We start from the raw sequence: 21,231 nt of genomic DNA on the forward strand, positions 1-21,231 counted from the left end.
TAGAAGAAGTGGGCTGTAGTCCACGAAAGCTTATGCTCTAATAAATCTGTTAGTCTCTAAGGTGCCACAAGTACTCCTGTTCTTCTTTTTGCGGATACAGACTAACACAGCTGCTACTCTGAAACCTGTAGATAGCAGTGACATTCCCTCCTGTCTGGGCAGACTGCACAGCCCAATATCAATGAGCATCCACAATCCCCTACAGAGTGCCAATACATACTTTTCATAATGATATTAATAACCAGTGTGTCATTAGCTTTCAGAGAAGACCTCACTCAATACACTCTGATCATTCATTAATATTGTATAGAGTCATTTGATTCAATTGCTTATCACTTGAGGTTCACCCCCCGCCCCTTGTCTTTATAGACCAGTGAACCTTTGCAGTGGATTCTTCTGAAAAGTAAAACTAAGACCAAGCTTCTCTCCTTTGAGGGGTGGAGATGCCATGCTGTCTCTTCCCCCATTTGTTAATGTGAGGTTTGCCTCCACCCTTTGTTAGCTTGATGGGTCTGTTTATTGCTCATATATAAACTGGGATAAACACACATTCTTCTGTTTAGGATAGACTTATTTAACAACTTCCCTGACATACCTGTTTACGCACACTTTAGTTATAATTCCAGTTGATATTCATAACTCTTAATGCCCATCACGTACACGCGTCACACAAGAATATTATTGACCTGTCAGTTATTAGTTTTCAGATGATACCTCAAAGGCATGTTTTGTACAAAGAATTACAATAGCGTGCAGTGTGTGAATAAAGGGGTGCTTAGTATCACAGTTCGCATGACATTACTGACAGATGAAAAAAAGACAAGTCCTTGTGCTAATGAGCTAACAGCCTATACTGGAAAAACACAAAAACGGAATGAGGGAGGGACTTGGAAGGATAAGGGTTATGACCTTCAAAGCTAATGAGTTATGCTTATTGTTAAATATTGTTGCATGCAGTATTGTAGCCATGTTGGATATTAGCGAGACAAGATGGGTCACCTGAGAGCTGAAGAAGAACTCTGTGTAAGCTCAAAAGTTTGTCTCTTTCACCAACAGACATTGGTCCAATAAAAGCTATTACCTCACCCACTTTGTCTCTCTGTTGTTATATATGCAATTTGAGTTGGGAATTCATGTGACATCCTAACAAGATATCAGGTTTCTAGATATCATGGTGATGGGCACATTAAAATACAGAGAGAGTCACGCAACAAAGCCAGTCAGAGACAGGATGAAGTATTGAGAAACAGCTGCATATTTTAGGTTCTGCTAGACTTTTAACTTTGTACCTGTCAACACATCTAAGTATTGAGGCAGGTCAGTGATGTTATGTTATGTTATTGCTTAACACTTAGCAGCCATTGGTCATAAGTGTACTGCTTCAACAGAAACAAAGCCATCAAGTCCATTCTTGAGCTGTTCTAAAGATTTGAGAATAGGAAAAATCTGTGATCATAAATGTTGAACAAAGAGAACTCCCATCCATTTTCTCCTCTGACTACGTTTTACAAAACTATTTTAACAGGGGAAAATGGTGTTCCCTGCTCCCTTCAGTTTGAATCTTAAATCTTAAGACAACAGCAAAGTATCAACTAAAAAAATGGCACTACCTTACTCGACAGATCTGGCCCCCGTGTGTATTCATAGTCTTGTCTGTTGACTTTAGTGATTAAAAAAAAAAGTTTACTATTTATACTGTACTCCGTTCCGTTAGCCCTACAGAGTTAATATGGCTATGGGAGAGTGAGCTGGATTCTGTTCTGGGATTGTGCCTCGTCCACTAAATTTTTATCTAAATTCCAATTTCAGGGTTCGGGCTAGAGGGTTTAAGGAACTTCTGCATAGTAATTCTCCTTACCCCATCCTGTATTGTATACGGCAACACTTCCATAGTACAAAGACTGAATTCTCTGGTCTCCATTTCCTTATATTTACAGTCAGTCACAATCAATTTGGGAATCATGTAAAAAAAATACAGAGTATTACAACATGAATGCTTTTCAATAACATTCTTAATTCCACATGCAAATCCCTTGAAGATGTTTAGGCGTGGATTTTGTGCCTTCAACTATTTTGAAATTTCCCTTATGGGGTTAAACAGCCACTCACACTTCTGGTTCTTTTTTATTTTGGGGAGGGGGGAGGGAGCCAGTGGAAGGGCAAGGAATTATAGGTTTTGCAACTGTCTGTTGTACACATGCAGGTCAGGCATCTTTATTTGAAATCAAGACATGGAGCTCTGTGCCAAATTGGGAAACTCCACAGATTTTAATAGAGTTATACCAGTGTAAAACAAGAGTAACAGTGGTAAATCTGGCCAAAAGTGCACATTTCAGCTGTCCATTACATCCCTAATGACTGCTTATAAGAAAAACAATTTAATTTACAACTGGATACTGTAAATAGTCTATCTTCGTTAATTAATTTAAAAATAAAAGACTAGAGTTGAATGCATCAGACAGATGGTGATCATCTCAAATCTGGTTTCAGTGCCAATTTGTTTTTCAGGTTAAAAAACAGTTCATTTTCAAGCAAATGTCCTTACTTTTACTAATGGCATCTTATAATATTAAATAAAAAACATAAAATCCAATTTACTTTGTACTTTTTATTGTTATTTTTTGCATTTCTCAGCTTGGACAATGGGAATAGGCTACTCTTTTTCACTTTCGTTTCTAATGACTTTATAGTTAATTTCACTTTCTTATGCGTTAACACACTGTTGGATCTTTAAGATCCTTATCTTGCAAGCTGCCCCACACAACATTACGCTGGCTTCAACAGAGCTCCATGTACGCTACTGTGTGCAGTAGCTTGTGAGTGCACAGCCTGAGTCACAAATATTGTAGGGGAAAGTGTATTGGTTCTTAGACTCCCCCCTCCTACCAGCCTGTTAATTGGAACTTTTAAAATAACTATTTCATGGAAACATTCCTATTGATCTTAGGCTTTATACATATTGATAGTTGCTGAAGGTAAATAAGGAGTCAAATTTTCCTTGACTCTGAAAGCCTCCTAGACACGCATCCTGCAAACATTTATGCATGTGCTTAGCCTTACTAGTAAAAGTCCTCCTTTTGACTTCACACACATAGACTGCTCATGCTAGTAAAGTTAAGCATGCTTGTAAGGATTGCAAATGCAGGCTCTTAAACTCTTCCAGGAATCTCTTTAGAGAGAGCTACCCCCCTCCATATCACTAAATTCACTATTGACACCCCTCCAGTGTTCAAAAATCATGAGTCAGGCAATCCCAAAAATCAGGTAACTGGATAAAAAAGCCTGAGACTTAAAAAAAACAACAACATACCAATAAATGCTTGGTTTCAGAGTAGCAGCCCTGTTAGTCTGTATCCGCAAAAAGAACAGGAGTACTTGTGGCACCTTAGAGACTAATAAATTTGTTAGTCTCTAAGGTGCCACAAGTACTCCTGTTCTTTTTGCCAATAAATGCTTGTGTCTCTTTAGTTACCTCTGTTTTTTTGATCCTTCAGGGTTCCCAACTTTTTTCTCAGCTGCCATGAGGACCTTTTAAAAATGAAATGCCAGATTCTTTCTTAATAACATGACTCCAGGAGCTGGGGCTTTCAAAAAACAAACACACCAAATATCTCAAGAGCTGGCAACTAGCAGCGCTGTTACCCAGGTGGGAGATCGGACTCCGGTGCAGTCTCTGCCTAGCCGTGCATGAGACGCCAGGGCTGCTAGAGAAGGACGAGCGGGGGTGCTCCGGCGAGGAGCTGGGAGATTTCCCGCAGCAGCGGTGCGGCCGCCCCGCCCGGGCAGAGGGACCGGCACAACAAGGCGGCTGCCCGGGATGCTCCCACAGCGCCGGGCTCAGTCCGCGCTCTGCTCTTGCTGAGAACTAGGCTGCCGCTGCCCGGGTCCTAACAGCAGTGTAAAGCCGTTATTGATGCCAAAGGGCTTTAAAAATACACCCAAGAGAAAGTCCCCACCTAACTCAAGCTATTAGAAGCACCAACGATATCAGCGGTGAGGTGGTTTTTTTTCTCGTTTCTCAAGAACAAGCGGTGGTTCTATTTGGGCGCCAGCCGCTCTATTGTCCTTGCATGGCCTGTGCGCGAGCGAGCTGCCGCGGGAGGGCGGGGCGGGTAGAACCCAGGTTTCCCCTTCCCCGGCTGCAGAGCCCGGTCCCCGCTGCCGCAGCCCCGCGGCACCTGTCACTCAGCAGCCTGCCAGGGCTCGGGCGCGGAGCTCGGTGCGAACGGCCCAGGGCCTGCCCGCAGGGGGAATGAATGGGCCCGGCCCCGGGGGGCTGCTTTGCCTTCCTCGCCCCCGCAGCCCCTAGCCTGGCAACGGATTGGGTTGCTGCTGGGAAAGACGTTCCTCCTCCCACGGCAGCAGTCCGGAGCGGGGCAGGCAGAGGATGGGGCCCCCCGGTTGTCCTTCGGCAGGTGAGTGGCTGCGGAGTGCCCAGCTGCGCACGTCTATCCCAGCGGGTGACACCTCCAACTGGCTGCGCTTCGCTGGTCGGGGACATTACCAGACATTCAGAGCGATTCGGGATTCGGCAACGAAAGGCGATTGTTGGCCGGGCTTAGTAACTATGGTAAAGAAAACTGGCAAAGCAGCCATCGGCCAGTCCCCTTAACCCAAGCGTATATTGAGATTAGATCAAATTAGTCCCCCCACCCCAACCCCCAGAGCCAGGTTGTGTGTGAAATTCTAATCAGCTGGAGAAGAGGCGAGTCAAAGCATCGCTGGCTGTGACACACACTCTCTGGAATGCGGCAGCCTTGGACAGGGCCGGATTAATTTTTTGTGGGCCCAGCGCCAAACGTATTTGTGGGCCCCCATGGGACAAGGTGCAAGGGGGCGGGATGGTCAGTCTCCAGAGTGAAGGGCAGGCTGGGGGCAATGAGGCACAGCGCGGTGGGAGCAGCCTGCTCCGCGCAGCCCAGCAGGAGGGCACTGTTTACAAACCTGCAACTACCAGATGCACACTGGCCTGCCCAGCCCTGTGCTGCCAGCATGCCCCTTCCTCTTGAGATCAGGCCCGCACTGCTCCTGTGCCCCACACTTATGCCCAGTGCCCCAGCCCAGAGATCTCCACCACAGATCTCTATGCCCAGCCCCACCACAACTGCACAGCACCCTGCACACCACACCGCTTGCCCAGCACCCCCTGCCCGTAGACCTGCCCACTGCCCACCATCTTCCCCACAGTCCCATCATCACAGCTGCACAGCACCCCATATTCCAGAGGGGATTCTGCACCAAAAAATTAAAAATTCTGCAAATTTTATTTGTCAATAAATAAATGTGGAGGCTCCAACATGGCAGTGGGGTGCACAGGCCACTGGTTGCATGGAGGTGGGAGATTACCCTGCAGCCTCCCCCCACCCCGGGACAGGGACTTGGCAGTGAGGCTGCACCCGACCCTGACACAGTGCAAGTGCCAGGCCTTCCCCAGAAACACCCTGGGGCCCTACCCCCCTGTGCCAGGCACACCAGGTGTGGGTGAGCAGGCTCAGCCGGCAGCAGGATCCAAGTGCAGAGGGACTTAGTGTGGGGGGATCCAGGTGGGGGTAAGAGAGTTCTCTGTGGGGCAATCTGGGTGCGGGTGGCTCAGTGGGAGATCTGGATCCACAGAAGCTCATTGAGAGGTTCCAGGTGCAGAGGCAATGGGACTCTGCAGGGGATCCAGGTGAAGGTGTTTGGGGCTCAGCAGGGGGGTCTAGGTGCAGGGGAGGTGGTGTTCATTTGGGTGGGGGTCCAGGTGGTTGGGGCTCAGTGGAGAGTGTGTCTGGGGGGGCTCATCAGGGTGGTACAGATGCAGGGGAGGTGGGGCTTGTCAGGGTGAGGGTTCGATGGGCCTGTTTAACAGGGGAGCCCCAGCTTCTGCCAAGAGGATGCCGCATGCTGGACTACAGCTTCCCTCCTGCCCTCATTTCCTTTTCTTCCCATCCCATGCCCCTTCCCCACCGCTCCATCTCCTCCTCATCCCACCCCCTTCCTTCCCCACTGCCTCTTTCCCCCTGCCCCCACTTCCTGTGCCCCCTTCTCTTCCCCATCCCATGCCACTTCCCCACCGCACCATCTCCTCCCCAGGCTTGGGAGGCCGGGGGGGGGGGGAACTGCCCCCCAGCACGAGCTGGCAGAGTGGAATGGGTTGGGGCCGGATCTCTCCACTTCCTGCCACCCAGTGATTGCAGGGCGGGCCCGACCCTGCACTCACGGGGCTGTGGGAAGCGGAGTTACCCAGCCCAGCCCTTTCTGCTCTGCTTCCCTGGCTCCTGGAACCACCCCTCTGCACTCACCGACCGCGCGGCTGGAGGCTGGCAGAGCGTAGCGGGCTGGGGCCGGGTCACTTCACTTCCCACCGCCCAGTGAGAGCAGGGTGGGCCTGACCCCTGCTGCAGACCCCCGGGATTCGTAGCTCAGGAGAGGGGACTTGGGGGGGAAGGAGTGGGGTGGGGTGGGGGTGAGGTGGAGCAGGGGTAGGGGAAGCTTTCCTGGCTGGCTTAGTCAGCTGGGTGATCAGGCTGGCCGGGGCCTCTTCTAACTCTGGGCCTGGCACCATGGTAAACCCGGTACTGGCCTTAGACCTGTTAAGTACTGAACACAGTTCTTTGTGACAGGTTTCAGAGGGGTAGCCGTGTTAGTCTGTATCATCAAAAACAATGAGGAGTCCTTGTGGCACCTTAGAGACTAACCAATTTATTTGGGCATAAGCTTTTGTGGGCTAAAACCCACTTCATCAGATGCATGGAGTGAAAAATACAGTAAGCAGTATGTGCATTTTACAGCACATGAAAAGGGGTGAATATCAAATTAGGCCTGAATAAAGACTGGGAATGGATGGGTCACTACAAAAAGTAATTTTCCCTCTGCTGATACTCACATCTTCTTGTCAACTGTTGAGAATAGGCCACTTCCACCTTAATTGAATTGGCTTCATTAGCACTGACCCCCCACTTGGTAAGGCAACTCTCATCTTTTCATGTGCTGTAAAATATATATACTGCTTACTGTATTTTTCACTCCATGCATCTGATGAAGTGGGTTCTAGCCCACGAAAGCTTATGCCCAAATAAATTTGTTAGTCTCTAAGGTGCCACAAGGACTCTTCGTTGTTTTTACAGTTCATTGTGTCCCTGTATGTTTCTTAGATATTGAACTAAAGAGCTGTATTACCCGCTGGACTGAATCCCTATCCATGGGTAGGGTTACAGCACAGAAACTATAAACAATTGCTTACAGTTATTGCATACAAAGGATGATTGTATCCATATAAACACAGTTCATATGGTGCAGTAACTAGCCCATGCATTTTAGGTGTTATAAAATGATATAAAATATATTACTTCTGTCATATATATTCCTTATACTCTGGAGTAATATTGCTTGCTTATGGATCATAATGATAGCATGTAGACTTGTGATAATTAGGATTATATATGACAGAAATAATATATTGCAATATGTAATATATGTGTGTTAGGTGTTAAAATAGTGCACTCTGTTCTTGGCCTGAATTTTCCCCCCCCTTTCATAGTGGTATGAACATAGCATCGAGAAAATAAACCAATCATTTGTGGCATCTGATTATGTGAGAAGCATGTAGATAATGTCCATGGTGCAGTATGCACATTGATTACTGGCCAGGTTAGTCTGGCCAGGGTTTGCATGTAGATGAAGGGGTAAACCCTCTCTATAATCCCTGCTTTGTTGACAGCTGCTCTGTTTATTTTGGAACAAGGGCATCAGTTGCTAGCAAGTGTCACAGGAGAGCTTGCTGCATGAATGAACCAGGAAGAATAAGAGCTGCTTCAGAGAGAGGATCCCAGCCGCGCTTTCTCCTCCTGCAGCTCTGAAGTGTGGGAGGGAGACACACATACAGAAAGAGAGAGAGACAAAAATCCCAGGTCTTGGGGAGATGAGAAGCAGAAGCAACTCTGGAGTCCGCTTGGATGGCTATGCCCGACTGGTTCAACAGACCATTTTGTGTCACCAGGTGAGTGCAGAGTCAGCGCAGAGAAGAGTGGGACCCTTACACTCCTTCACCAACCCTGTTGGGCCTTTATTTTGAGGGAGTTTTTTCTCTCTTATTAATGTTTTTTTTTAATCTTACTCATTTTTTCAGTCGTCTCTGTGGGATTCCTGATATGAATTCAGCGGACTGGTTAATTGCTTAGTGGACATGACAGTACTGTTTGGGGCAGATCCAAGAGCAGCCCGTGCTTTTGGAGTATGTGTGTGGAGCTCATTGTTGTATGGAGTGGAGTATGTTGGTTCAGCATGTTGCAATAGGGAGCAGAGTATGTTTGTACAATCTGTTATTCTAGGAAATAGAGTGTTTGTGGAGAGTTATGCTATGAAGTATTTCTTATAATGTGGTATGGTATGAGGTGGAGTTTATTGTACAAAGTAAGTGGAGTATTAGTTTAGGAAGAGACTAGAGAGAGGTGCACTGAGGCAGTGCTACAGATAAATATCCTGTACTGTGTTCATTCTATAATGTGGATATTGGACATGCAGCATTCATAACCATAGAAAAATATTGTCTCTCTAAAGTAAATGGTGGCTTCGTTTCATTTTGAGTGGGCATCAAGTAAAATTAGTCACTGTAACTCAACAAGGATACTTAGTAGCTGATTATACAAGACGTGAAAAAGCATGTCCATTGTATGTGGAAACCCAGTGAGTTCTTAACCACCAACAATGACGTTAAAATAACATTTATGTTCAATGGCTTGCCTTCACTCTCAGATATGTGAGCTTGCATCATTGTGTATCTTTTGAAACTGGTGAACGTAGGCATAATGGTGACTTCTCATCTCCCCAAGTATGTTTTGAAACTGGTGAAAGTAGGCATAATGGTGACTTTTCATATATCTGAAAGTAAGAGTGAATCCGAAATAGAGCTGGTTCAGTTGCCAGCAAACATAATTTGTTTAGTACGTGTCTATTGCAATACACTTCATACCAGAATCTTTGGACTGATTCTCCTCTCAGTTACACTGAAAATCTACAATCAATATGTTAACTTTAGTGGAGTGACTTCAGATTTATATCGTACTGTAACTCAGATCAGACTCTGACCCCTTGTTGTGTGGCTTGGATACATAAATAGTAAAAGAATGACACTGTCAAGGCTGGTAGGCAAAAAATGTGACCTACTAGATATGTTTTCGCTCATGGACATGCATAAACACCTACCATAGTGTTCTCCATTTGCTCAGCTCGTCATTTTCATCCTTAAGAACAGACATAGGGTGCAGAAAAGTTACAGTGTCCTTGAGATGGTGTGGTTCAATTAAAATAGTTCAGCATATAAAGATGAGAGCAAGGAATTTTTTCCATGAGTCAGTTTCCAAATATACTTATTACTAAGCACTGAAAGAGGCTGCAAAGCAGTGGAGGAGGGTGTTACAGACCCAAACCCTGCTCCCGCTGAAGTCAATAGGAGTTTTGCCATTTCGTATATTTGTGAATTACTGTGCTTGGATAGTATTTGTTATAAGCAAAACAGAAATCTAATAAAAAGGAATGATATATTTAGTGTATACTGGGGTAGATTATTGGTTTTATTCCGATTTATACCAGCTGACCTATAATCTTCAAATCACACATTACATTTTTTGTGCAAAATATAAGTGAAGAACTTGCTTTCTTTTCTATGGAACGGTCAATATTAAGAAGAGTTTGATCTTTAAAAAGAAAAGCCAGTTTCCCTTTAGACACTGATCATCTGATCAGAGGGAAAATTGTTATCAAAGCAGTGCTTGTACGCATGTGAACAGAGAAGTGCTGTAAAATGGGTGCCATTATTTCTTTACAGGCTTGAAAAGTACACTTTTCATAACAGCAGTACATTTAAAAAGAAAGTGTTGTTCACTTCCCTAAGGGGATTCAGTGCTTTCTTTGAGAAACATGATGTTCAGGAATTAGTTTCTAGGATAAAAATCCAGTGCTAAGCATTTAGCATGCTAGGCATTTTGAAAAACAAGTATCGTTGTAGTAGTAGTAGTAGTTGTTGTTGTTGTTGTTTTGTTTTTATTTGCGTTCATATTACGCAAAGACAGATCTCTTTTAAAAGCAAAATTAATTTAGAAAATATGTGTTCTGAACCAGGCCTAAATTCCAAATGCAGGCTGTCATCCTGCCCAGAGGTGCACACAGGGGGACCTCCTGTGTCTGCATGGAGCCACATTGAAGTCAGAGCTCCTTGCAGGACTGGTGCCATAGTGAACATTCTATTTTCTACTAACATATATGACCCTCGCAGTGTATAGACATCTCTGTGATAGGTGCTTTAGAAATGCAGGTGGATAGATTAGATTTAAGTTCTTAATTTGAGTTAATATAATGGAGAAGGTGTAGCTATGATCATATATTAGTTAATGATGAGGAAAATCCAGTGGGGAAAATGTTCAATATGTCTCCTCCATGTGCAATATCATTATTCTTCTGACACAGTTATTTTATTTCTATAACAATTTTTATTTAAATATTATTGCACTATATTATGTATACCCTCCGTAGCCCAAAGAACAGAAGAATAATGACTCAACTATTTTATTTCACTCATCGATTTAGGTTGGGTTTTTTCGCATTTTTTGTGTTTTATCCAATGTCAATATCCATTTTATGGACAAATTTTTAAGTTTTTCTTTTAAAAAAAGTATTACATGGGGTACTTAAGGAGAAAAGAATATGTAGCTAAAATAGAAACTACTTCTGACTATCTTATTTTTTTATCAGCTGACATTTAGTGGTCACAAAAATACATTACATTCAACTTCATACAGTCAAACCCAGCTGGAGTTCAGTGAAGGTCTGACTTTAATATCAGTGCTCTGCTAGATCAAAGCAGAGGTTATATAAGCCAATGTGTTCGCTAAAATATGCTCTGAGTGCAACTCTGTTCTCAGTTATCTCAATTTAATTCGGTAGTAGCTCCAGTGTAGTAAATGAAATTACTCCATTTTTACACCAGTGACAGTGAGATCGGAATCTGATCTTTTTTTAGTAGATTCTTGTTTCTTGTTTCCAGACAAACAGATGTAATGAAATGCTAATATATTAAATAGAAAGAGACACAGCACACACAATTAAGTAACAATTTAAGGCCTCAGTCTGGCAATCAGATCTCTGCAACAGAGCCTTCTGTCCTTGCAGAACCCCATTAACTTCAGCGAGATACCTTGGCACATGGATTTGCTCATGCAGATCTCATTGGGAGACCCCCCATCCTACAAACTAAATTAAATTGTATAATCACATGGTGGGCCTAATGTTACAAGGTGCCCTGGCATTCTTTTGATATCCAGGGGAGTTGAGCATAGCCAGTACCTCATAGTTCACACTCAGTATCTTGCAGGGGTGGACTCTTTGTATACTAGCAGGGAGAAGCTGAAAAAAAATCCTAATTTTTAAGTGTAAGCATTTTATGAAGCAAACTTTTAAAAATATTAGTCAGTTAATGTTTCTTCCTGTGAATTGATGGTACCATAATACTACAGAATTACCTTTGTTCATGATGTTTCACAAAAGGCCTGATCCAATGTCCATTAAAATCCAGAGTGGACTTCACTTTTCGATCAAGTCCAGAGTGTCTAGGTTAAGTCCCTCTGATTCTAATGTAGAGGGGGAGAAGGGATTGCCTCTAGACCGGTGCTTCTCAAAGCCGGTCCGCCGCTTGTTCAGGAGGGCTGCGGGATGGGCGGCCAGCACATCCCTCAGCCCGGGCCGCTTCCCGCAGCTCCCATTGGCCTGGAGCGGCAAACTGCGGCCAGTGGGAGCCGCAATTGGCCGAACCTGTGGATGTGGCAGGTAAACAAACTGGCCCGGACCGCCAGGGGCTTTCCCTGAACAAGTGGCGGCCCGACTTTGAGAAGCATTGATCTAGATCTTGTATGTTTTCTTAACATGGCACCTTTTAAAACTTTGAAAGCAGGCAGGTCCCTGGTGGTTGATGGGTCTCCCAGTGTCTTGTGTGAACATTGACATTTTTGGAGGAACAATCTTAGTGCCGTTTAGAATTTTCCATTGCACAACTGGTGCCAGGCCCAGAATGTAGCTGCTAGGGGGTTTGCTGTGCAATCTCTGCAGTGCTAGAATTACAGCTACATAGACTTTCTTTGTACTGCAAGCGAGGGATGAACAAAAAAAGTCTGTGCAAAATAGCTAGAAATATGAGATTTGCCTTTGAGGCTCACCCTTCTCCCTATTCTAATTAACTTAGACTGCAAGTGGCTTCTGCTGAATCATATTTTTTTTCTGTTCTGCTCTTGTTTTTTTCCAATTTGGAAATGTTTTGAGCAGTTAATCTCTGTTTGGGCATTTAAGCTTTATGAATGGAATATTCCAAATACCATCAGAGAGATTATTCGGCACTCATCCAATCTCTATTATTTGAACTATAAATTCTTTGGGACAGAGACCATCTCCACAATGTAGATGTTTATACAGTCTGTGTGAGTATGCTGTGTGGCACTGATCCCTGATTTAGGCCACTGAATACTACTTTATTCTAATAATAAATGAAAAGACTGATTATACCAGTAATGTTTACCTGGCCGCCACCCGTGTCTTCATTCAAATAATTCCTAAAAAGCCTACGAGAAGACAGGTGATGTTTCCTCCCCCACAAAACTACCTCTTCCCGGAAAATAAGGTTATATAAACATTTAACTGAACCAGCATATGCCAATAATGAGTCAATGTCTGATTCTGTTATTTGTAACCCTTGTCCTTCTGCACACCAGCCTCAACCCCTGTTTGTTGTTGCTCTCACTAGGGCTTGGTTCTGCACCACAGACATCAGTGGTGCAGGGTCAGGCTCTAAATACATGATAAGTTCTTTGAGCTGGGGACCTTCTCTTTTTATTTGTTCTCAATATTGCTAGGTCAGTAGGTGAATCATATGCTCTTGGAAGGGATGAGAACCACTCAGCTGTATGTCATAGCCTCTATGCTACTAGCAGTCAAAGGAGATTCTCCTTTACCTCAAGTTTTGGCAGTCTGGTGGGTAGATCAAGGTTGTATGCCACTGTGAATTTTTGAGTGTCCATTGTCTAAGTGCAGGTAAGAGTATGAAGTCTTGTGTGGCCCTGTGTTTCTTATATCATCATTTGGGGGAGGGATACCTCAGTGGTTTGAGCATTGGCCTGCTAAACCCAGGGTTGTGAGTTCCATCCTTGAAGGGGCCACTTAGGGATCTGGGGCAAAATCAGTACTTGGTCCTGCTAGTGAAGGCAGGGGGCTGGACTCGATGACCTTTCAAGGTCCCTTCCAGTTCTTGGAGATGAGATATCTCCATTAATTATTATAATTATATGGAAAGTGCTGCTGCAGTTAAATAAGATGACTTTTCAGGTGAATAGTGTGTGCTCTTCTGGTTTTCTTTTCTTTACCGTTAGAATCCAGTTACTGGATTGCTTTCGGCCAGCACGGAGGAAAAGGATGCTTGGGTCCGGGACAATGTCTACAGCATTCTGGCTGTGTGGGGTCTGGGAATGGCTTATCGGAAGAATGCAGACCGGGATGAGGATAAGGCAAAAGCCTATGAACTTGAGCAGGTATGTCTAAATATCACATGTAGTAAATTTATTGTTTATCATCTCACAGCTTTTCTTTCATGTGATGCTGATTATTATTTTATGCTGTGTTTATAATGCTCTTGTGGCCAGGATATACAAGGGTTTCCAGACACATAGAGTCTGGGCTGGTGCTGGCACTTTCCATCTGTTTCTCTTGGGTACTTATCTAGCCCATGTTACAATAGTATCTGAGCAGCTCACAATGTCTAAGGTGTTTGTCCTCACAACACCCCTGTGAGGTAGGGAAGTGCTGTTATCCCCATTGCACAGGTGGGGAACTAAGGCACAGAGAGACTAAGAGTCTCATGGGAAGTCTGTGGTGCAGCAGGAAATTGAACCTTGGTCTCCCAATTCCCAGGCTAGCACCCTAGCCACTGGACCATTCTTTCTCTCTAAACAATTTATAATCTAAGGTCCCAATCCTCCAAACACCCACATGGTTAACTCTAAGCAATCCCATTAAAGTCAGAATCAACGCACCTAAGCATTTGCATGATCAGGGTCTAAGAAGGCAAAACATGAGGGTGGCCATGGTGGGAGGAGACAATGTACAAGAAAAGCCATGAGAGTGATAATTGGCACATGTGTTGTTAGTTCCATTGTCTTAAAATTGTAGTATTAATGATTTTATTATTATTATTCATATGGGGAGGGTTGAGGTAAAGGGATGGCAAGAAGAGTGGCTTAATAGGAGCAAGGGGGTGGGGGGTGCAGGGTAGGAAGGGATGGAGATTACAGAGGGCTGGCAGAGCAGGACTAGCTATGAAGGGACAGTGAGGGAGAGAAGCAGCATGAGGTTAGGGGAAGAGCCATAAAATTGATCCTTCCCACTTGGAGACCCTGTTCAATTCTCCCACTCCATATAGTTGGGAGGATGGGTTTGTCCAGTGGGCATTTCTGTAGTGTCCTCTTGCAATTTTGGAGGCAATTGATGAATTTAATGCTTGACTTTAATCACCAACCCATGGTTGCCTTGGAAACCTACTATGGGAGAAATAGTCCAGACTCAATAATGTGTATTGTCTCTTTGTATTCTGAGGCCATGGCATAACTTCTCAAAATATTCTTGTTTCGGGTACAAAGATGTGCTTAATTACTGGATTTAGGGGAAAATCCTATTGTCACACTTGTCTGGGGTGGCTCACGACTGTGAGTGCCTACCTCAGGGCAGACACCCCAAACTGGTGTTGTATTCTGTAATTAGATTTCACCAAGCCAGTGACAAATGTGAACTCCTGGATCACTGTAACAGTCTTACCATGGAGTCACAGACAGTTCCCTGAGACTCTCCAGCCTATCTTGCCACCCAGACAAACTGGACTTTGTGATAAAATGGATACTTACACCAAAAATCACACCACATTTAAGTTGCTTCCCAAGAGACTAGTCACTTACCCCAGATCAATTGGTACCCTAGATCTTGCACCAAAGAAATGCTGGCAGCCAGTTCTATAATAAACTAACTAAAGGTTTATTAACTAAGAAAAGGAAATGAGAGTTATTGAGAGGTTAAAGCAGGTTAAATATATGCACTGGTGAATCACAGTTCATAATTCCAAATGTTGGCAGTGATGTAGTAAACTGCCAGTTTCGCAATTTTGTAATAAACTGCCAGTTTCAGGGTACCCAGATTGTCTCTGGGGATCTCTGCTTTGCATCTGCTTCCCTGTAAGAGTCTAAACAGTCCAGAGATTCAGGATCTTTCCTTGAGTCCATATTTCTAGCGTCTTCTCACAAAAACAAGCTTACAGTGTCACTACCCATGTGTACTTTTCCTTTGATGACGAAGAGAGAGGAATGCATTTTGAGTCTTTGACCTCCAATCATCACACACAGTGACCATTTGCTTTGAAATTAGCACTTTTCTGTTAAAGGTTTTCATTTGCATCCAACGAGGCATCTTTCTCCTTTGATGGGTTATTTAGTTGCAGGGGTGTACACAATCTTAATGTTTGCTATTACAATATAATGGGATACAGATAAATGAAAACAATGCAAGTAACATCCCTCTAGTTTTCATGAAGTTTAAACACCAAATACACTCTTATACATTTAACAATGAGGTGAGAATATCATATTTTTTTCAAGTGACCACATATTAGTTTTCCCAAAAAGCACATTCAAGGCAAAAATCTAGAAAAGAAAACACACGTAAATATATTTCTTTTAAAAGTATTTCAGGATATTCATGTTCACACTCATGGCAGGCCAGTAGTAGAGACCCTGAGCCTTGTCTAATACTGGTAAGTGGACTGGTGACTTTAGACTTTAATTATTCTGTTTTATTCTTACAGAATGTTGTGAAACTGATGCGGGGACTTTTGCAATGTATGATGAGACAGGTAATCTAATAATCCAGGAGTATTTACTCAGTTGCAAGGTCAGATCTGGTGTTTTAACATCAATTTGCGCATGAAAGGGAGAGATTAATTGTGAGAATATGGTATCCCAGATTGAAGGAGTGATTGAAATTCCCAAGACTAGTGGTTCTCTGGAATCCTTTTTTATTATAAAGAATGCATCCCTTTGGTACCTTCCTTAGCCTCATAGATTTGAAACAAATGGCAATACATGCTTTATTAAAATTTAAGCCACCGCTCATATAAGTGTATTGCATATGAGGAAATACATTTATGCCATGCATATCTGTGGACAAGTGCTTGTTATATTTACAAAGCATTTCATTTCAGAGCAGATATTTCTTTTCTTTTATCTGAGACTTCAATTGATTGATTTGTGTGTGTACATATGTGGGTGTAAGTATTTGAACCTGTGCAATTGCTATGATCAAAACTCTGCTCTGTTATACTTTTATGACTGGTCACACCTATGACAAATTGCATTTATAGCATTTAAATAAATTGCACAGCTGTAACTAAGGCCTCAACTCAGCAAGGCACTTAAGCACATTCTTAAATGCTTTGCTGAATTGGACCATATAAGAGTAAGATAACAAAAATCATATTATTTCCTATTCTTGGAGCATGTCCGTTCTTGACTGAAAAGCCTCTTGCAAAGTTTTTTTACTTTAAAATCCTGGGTGTTCTTTTTAGATGGATAAAGTAGAGAAGTTCAAATACACACAGAGTACCAAGGACTGCTTGCATGCCAAATATAATTCAGCCACTTGTGCCACAGTAGTAGGAGATGACCAGTGGGGACATCTACAAGTAGATGCAACTTCCCTTTACCTGCTCTTCCTAGCACAGATGACTGCATCAGGTAAGCAGAAGATGTTTTAGCTGTGATCATTGGTGCAGACTTTTTGTTAAGTTAAAATGTTGTAACTACCTTCCATCAGAACAACACAAATAAGTAATTAAAGTTTAATAATGTGAAAATCTGCCTTTCTTCTACAAAATGGAGTATACTAAAAAAATCACCAAACCATATACTTGGAAGAAGCAGCCCTTTGTTATCAGAACTCCATAACTATGTTCTGATTGCCCCCTCTTTCAAATACAAGAGGACAAGATGTGACTACCTATGGGTGTATGTTAGCATTGCTACTGATTGACCAGAGGGTTTTCTCCACTTCTCTATGTACAATGGGAGCACTGTCTCTGTTTTATTATCACAAGATCTTTTAATTATAAAGAGCAATCTGGGCTGCCTCTTGGGTTTTGTGCATAATACTCTGCATAATGGTTTGAATGGGTTTCCCTGGCTCTACTTTTGCTTGGAACCTCATGTTGCCTTTTTCTTCATGGGGCACTCACAAATATCAGCACTTTCCTTTAAGTGCATTACCAGAGAGGATTTGCAGAGGAGTATCTTCCAAAATGAGATAGCAGTAGTATCATTTACCTAGCTGTGCAATGAAAGCAGTTATTGCTTAAACATTGTTCCTAATTAAATATTTAAATGCCCTTTGGCAAAATGCCAGAAAAAATAAGGCCGTGATTTACAGCAATCAACAGTGAGCCTCAAATCTGGTTATTGAGAGTAGGATTCCCAGCCTGAAATGTCCAAGCCAGTCTGAGTCCTGAAGGTACATGCCAGTAGGAAAGCAGATGAGCTATCACTCTGTATGGAGTTGTTTCAAAAATGAAAACTTTTCCCTCTAAATCTACCCTCCCCCCCGGCATGCGTAATATTGTAGAGGTGAAGAAGGGGCTGATACAGTGAGCTGTAACAGAATATCTATTTCCTTTTGGTGCCACACATATGGCTTCTTGATAACTGGCAGGAAAATCTCTCATACTCCTGGGATGGAATAAAATATGGTAGATAGAATATGTGAAGAGGGAGTACTACATTTAAAAGTTCTTTGCACTTACAGGGATGTAGTGTCTCTGTGAAAAGAGATCTGGATCAGTTGAGACTTAGGAGTTTATTAAGAAAACAATCACTTGAAGGGCAGTTTCAGTAAAGCTGCTCATGGAGGTGCAAAGCACATAGCGTACCCTGGATCACATAAGTCCGTTGTGCCTGTGAAGGGTAGATGGTAGTTCCACTGCTGCCCTGCCGAGAGCTTAGGGTGGGCTCCATTTTGGATCAGTTGTTGGTAGCCTAATCATGTTCATTTAGTAACTCTTTGAATGCCAGCTGTCCTGACCATGGTTCCCTGCTCACTGGCATCATGTTGTTTGAGTGCTTTACAGATGCCACCCACCACGTGGTCCTCTGGTACCTTCTATCCTCAGGGCCCCTTGCAACTATCTTCCCCTGCAAAAGTGGGTGTCAAACCCGGTGTGTGAATGTGGCCCTGAGAGTTTTTGTATTTTGATGAGTCTTTGAAACAAAGAATATGTATTGGTGGCCTTTAAAGTGCTATCTCAACTGCAGCTATTATAGGGATCTTTCCACTGATTTCAGCAGGCATTGGTTGCTAGTGAATAAAATGAACATTTGGAACTCATTTTCTGTCAAACATTTCAATTTTTTGTGTAGGAATGTAATTTTTTTGTTCCCTTTTTAATCAGGATTGCATATTGTATTCACCCTTGATGAAGTTGCCTTTATACAGAATCTTGTTTTTTACATAGAAGCTGCCTATAAAGTCGCTGTAAGTATTTCGTTTATATATAAACAATTTGAGTACTTCCTAGGAACTGACTGAACAGAATTTCTTATTTCTCTGCTGGGAAGGAATATATTCTGACTGAAGGGTGGGGCTGAAGCAGCAAATCTGATTATAAGATTTCATAGCTGATTTATACAGTAATTCAAACAACATTCCCATTGCTTGGAACTTGCTGCTCTGAATAAGCAGGAAAACAAGCCCAAGTGGGGACCTGAAATGATTAAAGTTTAAGGATAGGTTCTTTCAGAAGAACTTCTTCAACCCAAGTTCAGTCATTTAAAAGGTTCATTTACCACATATATAGCCTGAACTTGCTTGAGTTAAGAAAGGCTCTGAAGTCTGGATCTCACTCAGTGCACATGAATGAAATTACCTCATTAGAAAGAATTGCAGCTGTCTGAAATGATATCCAAATTTGTTTTGATAAACCATTTAACCTATCATATTGTTTAAAAGAGAAATATACAAGAACAAAGGTACCCAGACTGACCTTGAAGGAAGTGCAAGTTAATGGGCCAAACTGTGTTCTCCCATACACTCCTGAATGCCTAATGGGTCTGATTTACCACTCTGGAATAGCCCTTTTCTTCGTGTGTAGCACCACTGAAACCAATGGGGGTCCATGGCCACTGTTCTCTGAAAGTAGAGATTTCTGTATCATATCAAAATTTGAAGTAAGATTTGCTTTTGTTTCTTGGTACTTATTGTCCCAATTTTGTCATTTAAAAAAAAATCATTGTGGGGAAAAAAAGAAAAAAAAATTGCCAAGTTGTTTTTAAGGAGGGAGTAGTGATATGAAGGGATTGGGAGAAGGTATATGGGGTGGGAGTTGCCTTCTTTGCTTTGACTTTCCTCCTCTATCAGGAAACTAGTACATGACTAAGGCCCCAATCCTGCTGAGATTTACTTGCATGAGATTTACTTGAAGCATGTAAGAGGTCCCATTGAATTCAAAGTTAAGCATGAGTAAGCCTTTGCAGGATCAAATCCTAACTCCATCAATAGGTAGGTCCTTCCAATGGTGGTGTTGGATTGTGTTTTTTTTAAACTCGGCTGTTTTTCCTTCTTTTTGTTTCAGGACTATGGAATATGGGAACGTGGTGATAAAACCAATCAGGGCATCCCTGAACTGAATGCAAGCTCTATAGGCATGGCCAAGGTGAGAATATTTGTACTGGTTTGTTCTTCATATGTAGAATTAGAACGGTGACTCTCTAACATGTTTGTTTGCCTCACTGTTTTGGTTCATCTGACCTTGTGGTTGCTAATTGATTACATCAGAATATGTATTTTAGTGGAGATCGCACATAAATCTCAATGTCATTTTAGTCCTTTTGTGCCTTAGTTCTAGTCTCTGAAGCCTGGATATGTCTCTTTCTGGAGGGGGCTACGAATCTTTCAGAGATATAGCTAGATGTACCAGCATAAAGTGCTTGCTCTCTCTTGGTATTAAGTATGCTGCTTCCATGGTGCTTTCAAGTCCGAAGGAAGTTCTGGAAAAGTAACCGAATGCTTGGTTAAGGAGTTAAATAAAAATAGTTTGGAGAGGAAATGAATAATAGAGGTATAAGTCAGGCATTGTGAATGCCTCTGTCTCACAGTGCAAGGACAAAGAGACATTCAGTGAAATTGAAAGGCAACAAACTTAAAACCGACAATCCACTTTTTTACACAGTGCCTAATTAATCTGTGGAACTCACTGCCACCAAATAACTTGAGGCCAAGAGCCTAGTAGGTTTTCAAAATGGATTATAAGGAGCCCTATAAGTAGAGTTCAAAAAAAGGATTTATATGGATACTGAGACATCTGCAGACACATTAGATAGTAAGAGGGAGAATTCTGCATGCTCTCACTGTAGACCAACCAAATGTTGATGGGCGTTGGATTAAGCTTGCTCCATTATTGTCTTGTGCCTTCCTTTAAAAAATCTGTACTGACCACTGTCAGTACTGGAGAGAGCGCTGTGCAGTATATCCCTGCTGGGAGTGAGATATCTGGCTGATGTTGCACTGCAGGAGGAAAAATGCATGTTTGTTTTTAGCTGAACAATCTTCTGTGTTTGCATGTGTGGGGGAGCAAAGCAACCCGCTGCTAAACAAAAGGAAATTTGGTTTTCTTCATTCAATACATTTACTCTCTTTCACTACAAATACAAGAGGTAAGGAAGGGAAATGCAAAGTGGAGGATAACTATTCCCATGGCAGCAGTGCAGCATGGATCATGGTTTCTTGATGGGCTCTGTACATGCTTGCTCGCCTTTAAGTCTCCCCTGGGTCCAGCTGTAAATTCCCCTACAGGAAATTCTTGTCAGCAAACACTGACCTACTGATCTATACAGCAGACCAGTAGAGAGATGCTATTCATAGTTTCAGAGCTTGGCAATAACACTGCTGATATTAGCTTTGCAGGGTTTTATGTATCCGTGTCTCCAGAAAGAACAAGATAGAAAGGGTTATGTTCTCTACTTGTATGCTGCTTGTGTCAGAAATCAATTTGCACTGCAGTGAATACCTAGGGTGAAAACAGAAAAGGAGACCTAGTCACCTCTGGTGTAACTCTGTTGATGTCAGCTCCTGGAGAGAGCTCTGTGAGAAGTACAGCTCTGCCGGCCTGGCTCCTGAGCTCCAGGCATCAGC

At 42.8% G+C, this 21,231-nt stretch overlaps 1 protein-coding gene and 1 long non-coding RNA gene across 7 annotated transcripts in view; one reads left to right on the forward strand and one right to left on the reverse strand.

The window, feature by feature from the left end:
* Positions 1-3,858, reverse strand: part of LOC117869219 — a 20,722-nt gene extending 16,864 nt beyond the window's left edge. The window contains exons 1-2 of the long non-coding RNA XR_004643787.1: positions 3,643-3,858; positions 1,859-1,924 (exon numbers count right to left, since the gene is read on the reverse strand). This is a non-coding gene — a long non-coding RNA (uncharacterized LOC117869219). The remainder of the gene's footprint in view (positions 1-1,858; positions 1,925-3,642) is intronic.
* A 20-nt stretch (positions 3,859-3,878) lies between these two features.
* PHKA2 (phosphorylase kinase regulatory subunit alpha 2) overlaps positions 3,879-21,231 on the forward strand; it is a 70,951-nt gene continuing 53,598 nt past the window's right edge. For 4 of the 6 annotated variants that reach the window (XM_034755816.1, XM_034755851.1, XM_034755842.1 and 1 more), the window contains exons 1-7: positions 4,203-4,415; positions 7,724-7,978; positions 13,389-13,547; positions 15,863-15,910; positions 16,622-16,790; positions 18,494-18,576; positions 19,673-19,753. In XM_034755816.1, the coding sequence (XP_034611707.1) occupies positions 7,901-7,978; positions 13,389-13,547; positions 15,863-15,910; positions 16,622-16,790; positions 18,494-18,576; positions 19,673-19,753 (618 nt within the window). In that variant the 5' untranslated portion in view covers positions 4,203-4,415; positions 7,724-7,900. Of the gene's footprint in view, positions 3,994-4,202; positions 4,416-7,699; positions 7,979-13,388; positions 13,548-15,862; positions 15,911-16,621; positions 16,791-18,493; positions 18,577-19,672; positions 19,754-21,231 lie in introns of those variants that run through there. The other 2 variants (XM_034755834.1, XM_034755824.1) reach the window with 2 other exon arrangements.

The sequence above is a fragment of the Trachemys scripta genome, chromosome 1 (genome assembly GCF_013100865.1).
Source record: "Trachemys scripta elegans isolate TJP31775 chromosome 1, CAS_Tse_1.0, whole genome shotgun sequence".
In the NCBI taxonomy this organism is placed as follows: domain Eukaryota; kingdom Metazoa; phylum Chordata; order Testudines; family Emydidae; genus Trachemys; species Trachemys scripta.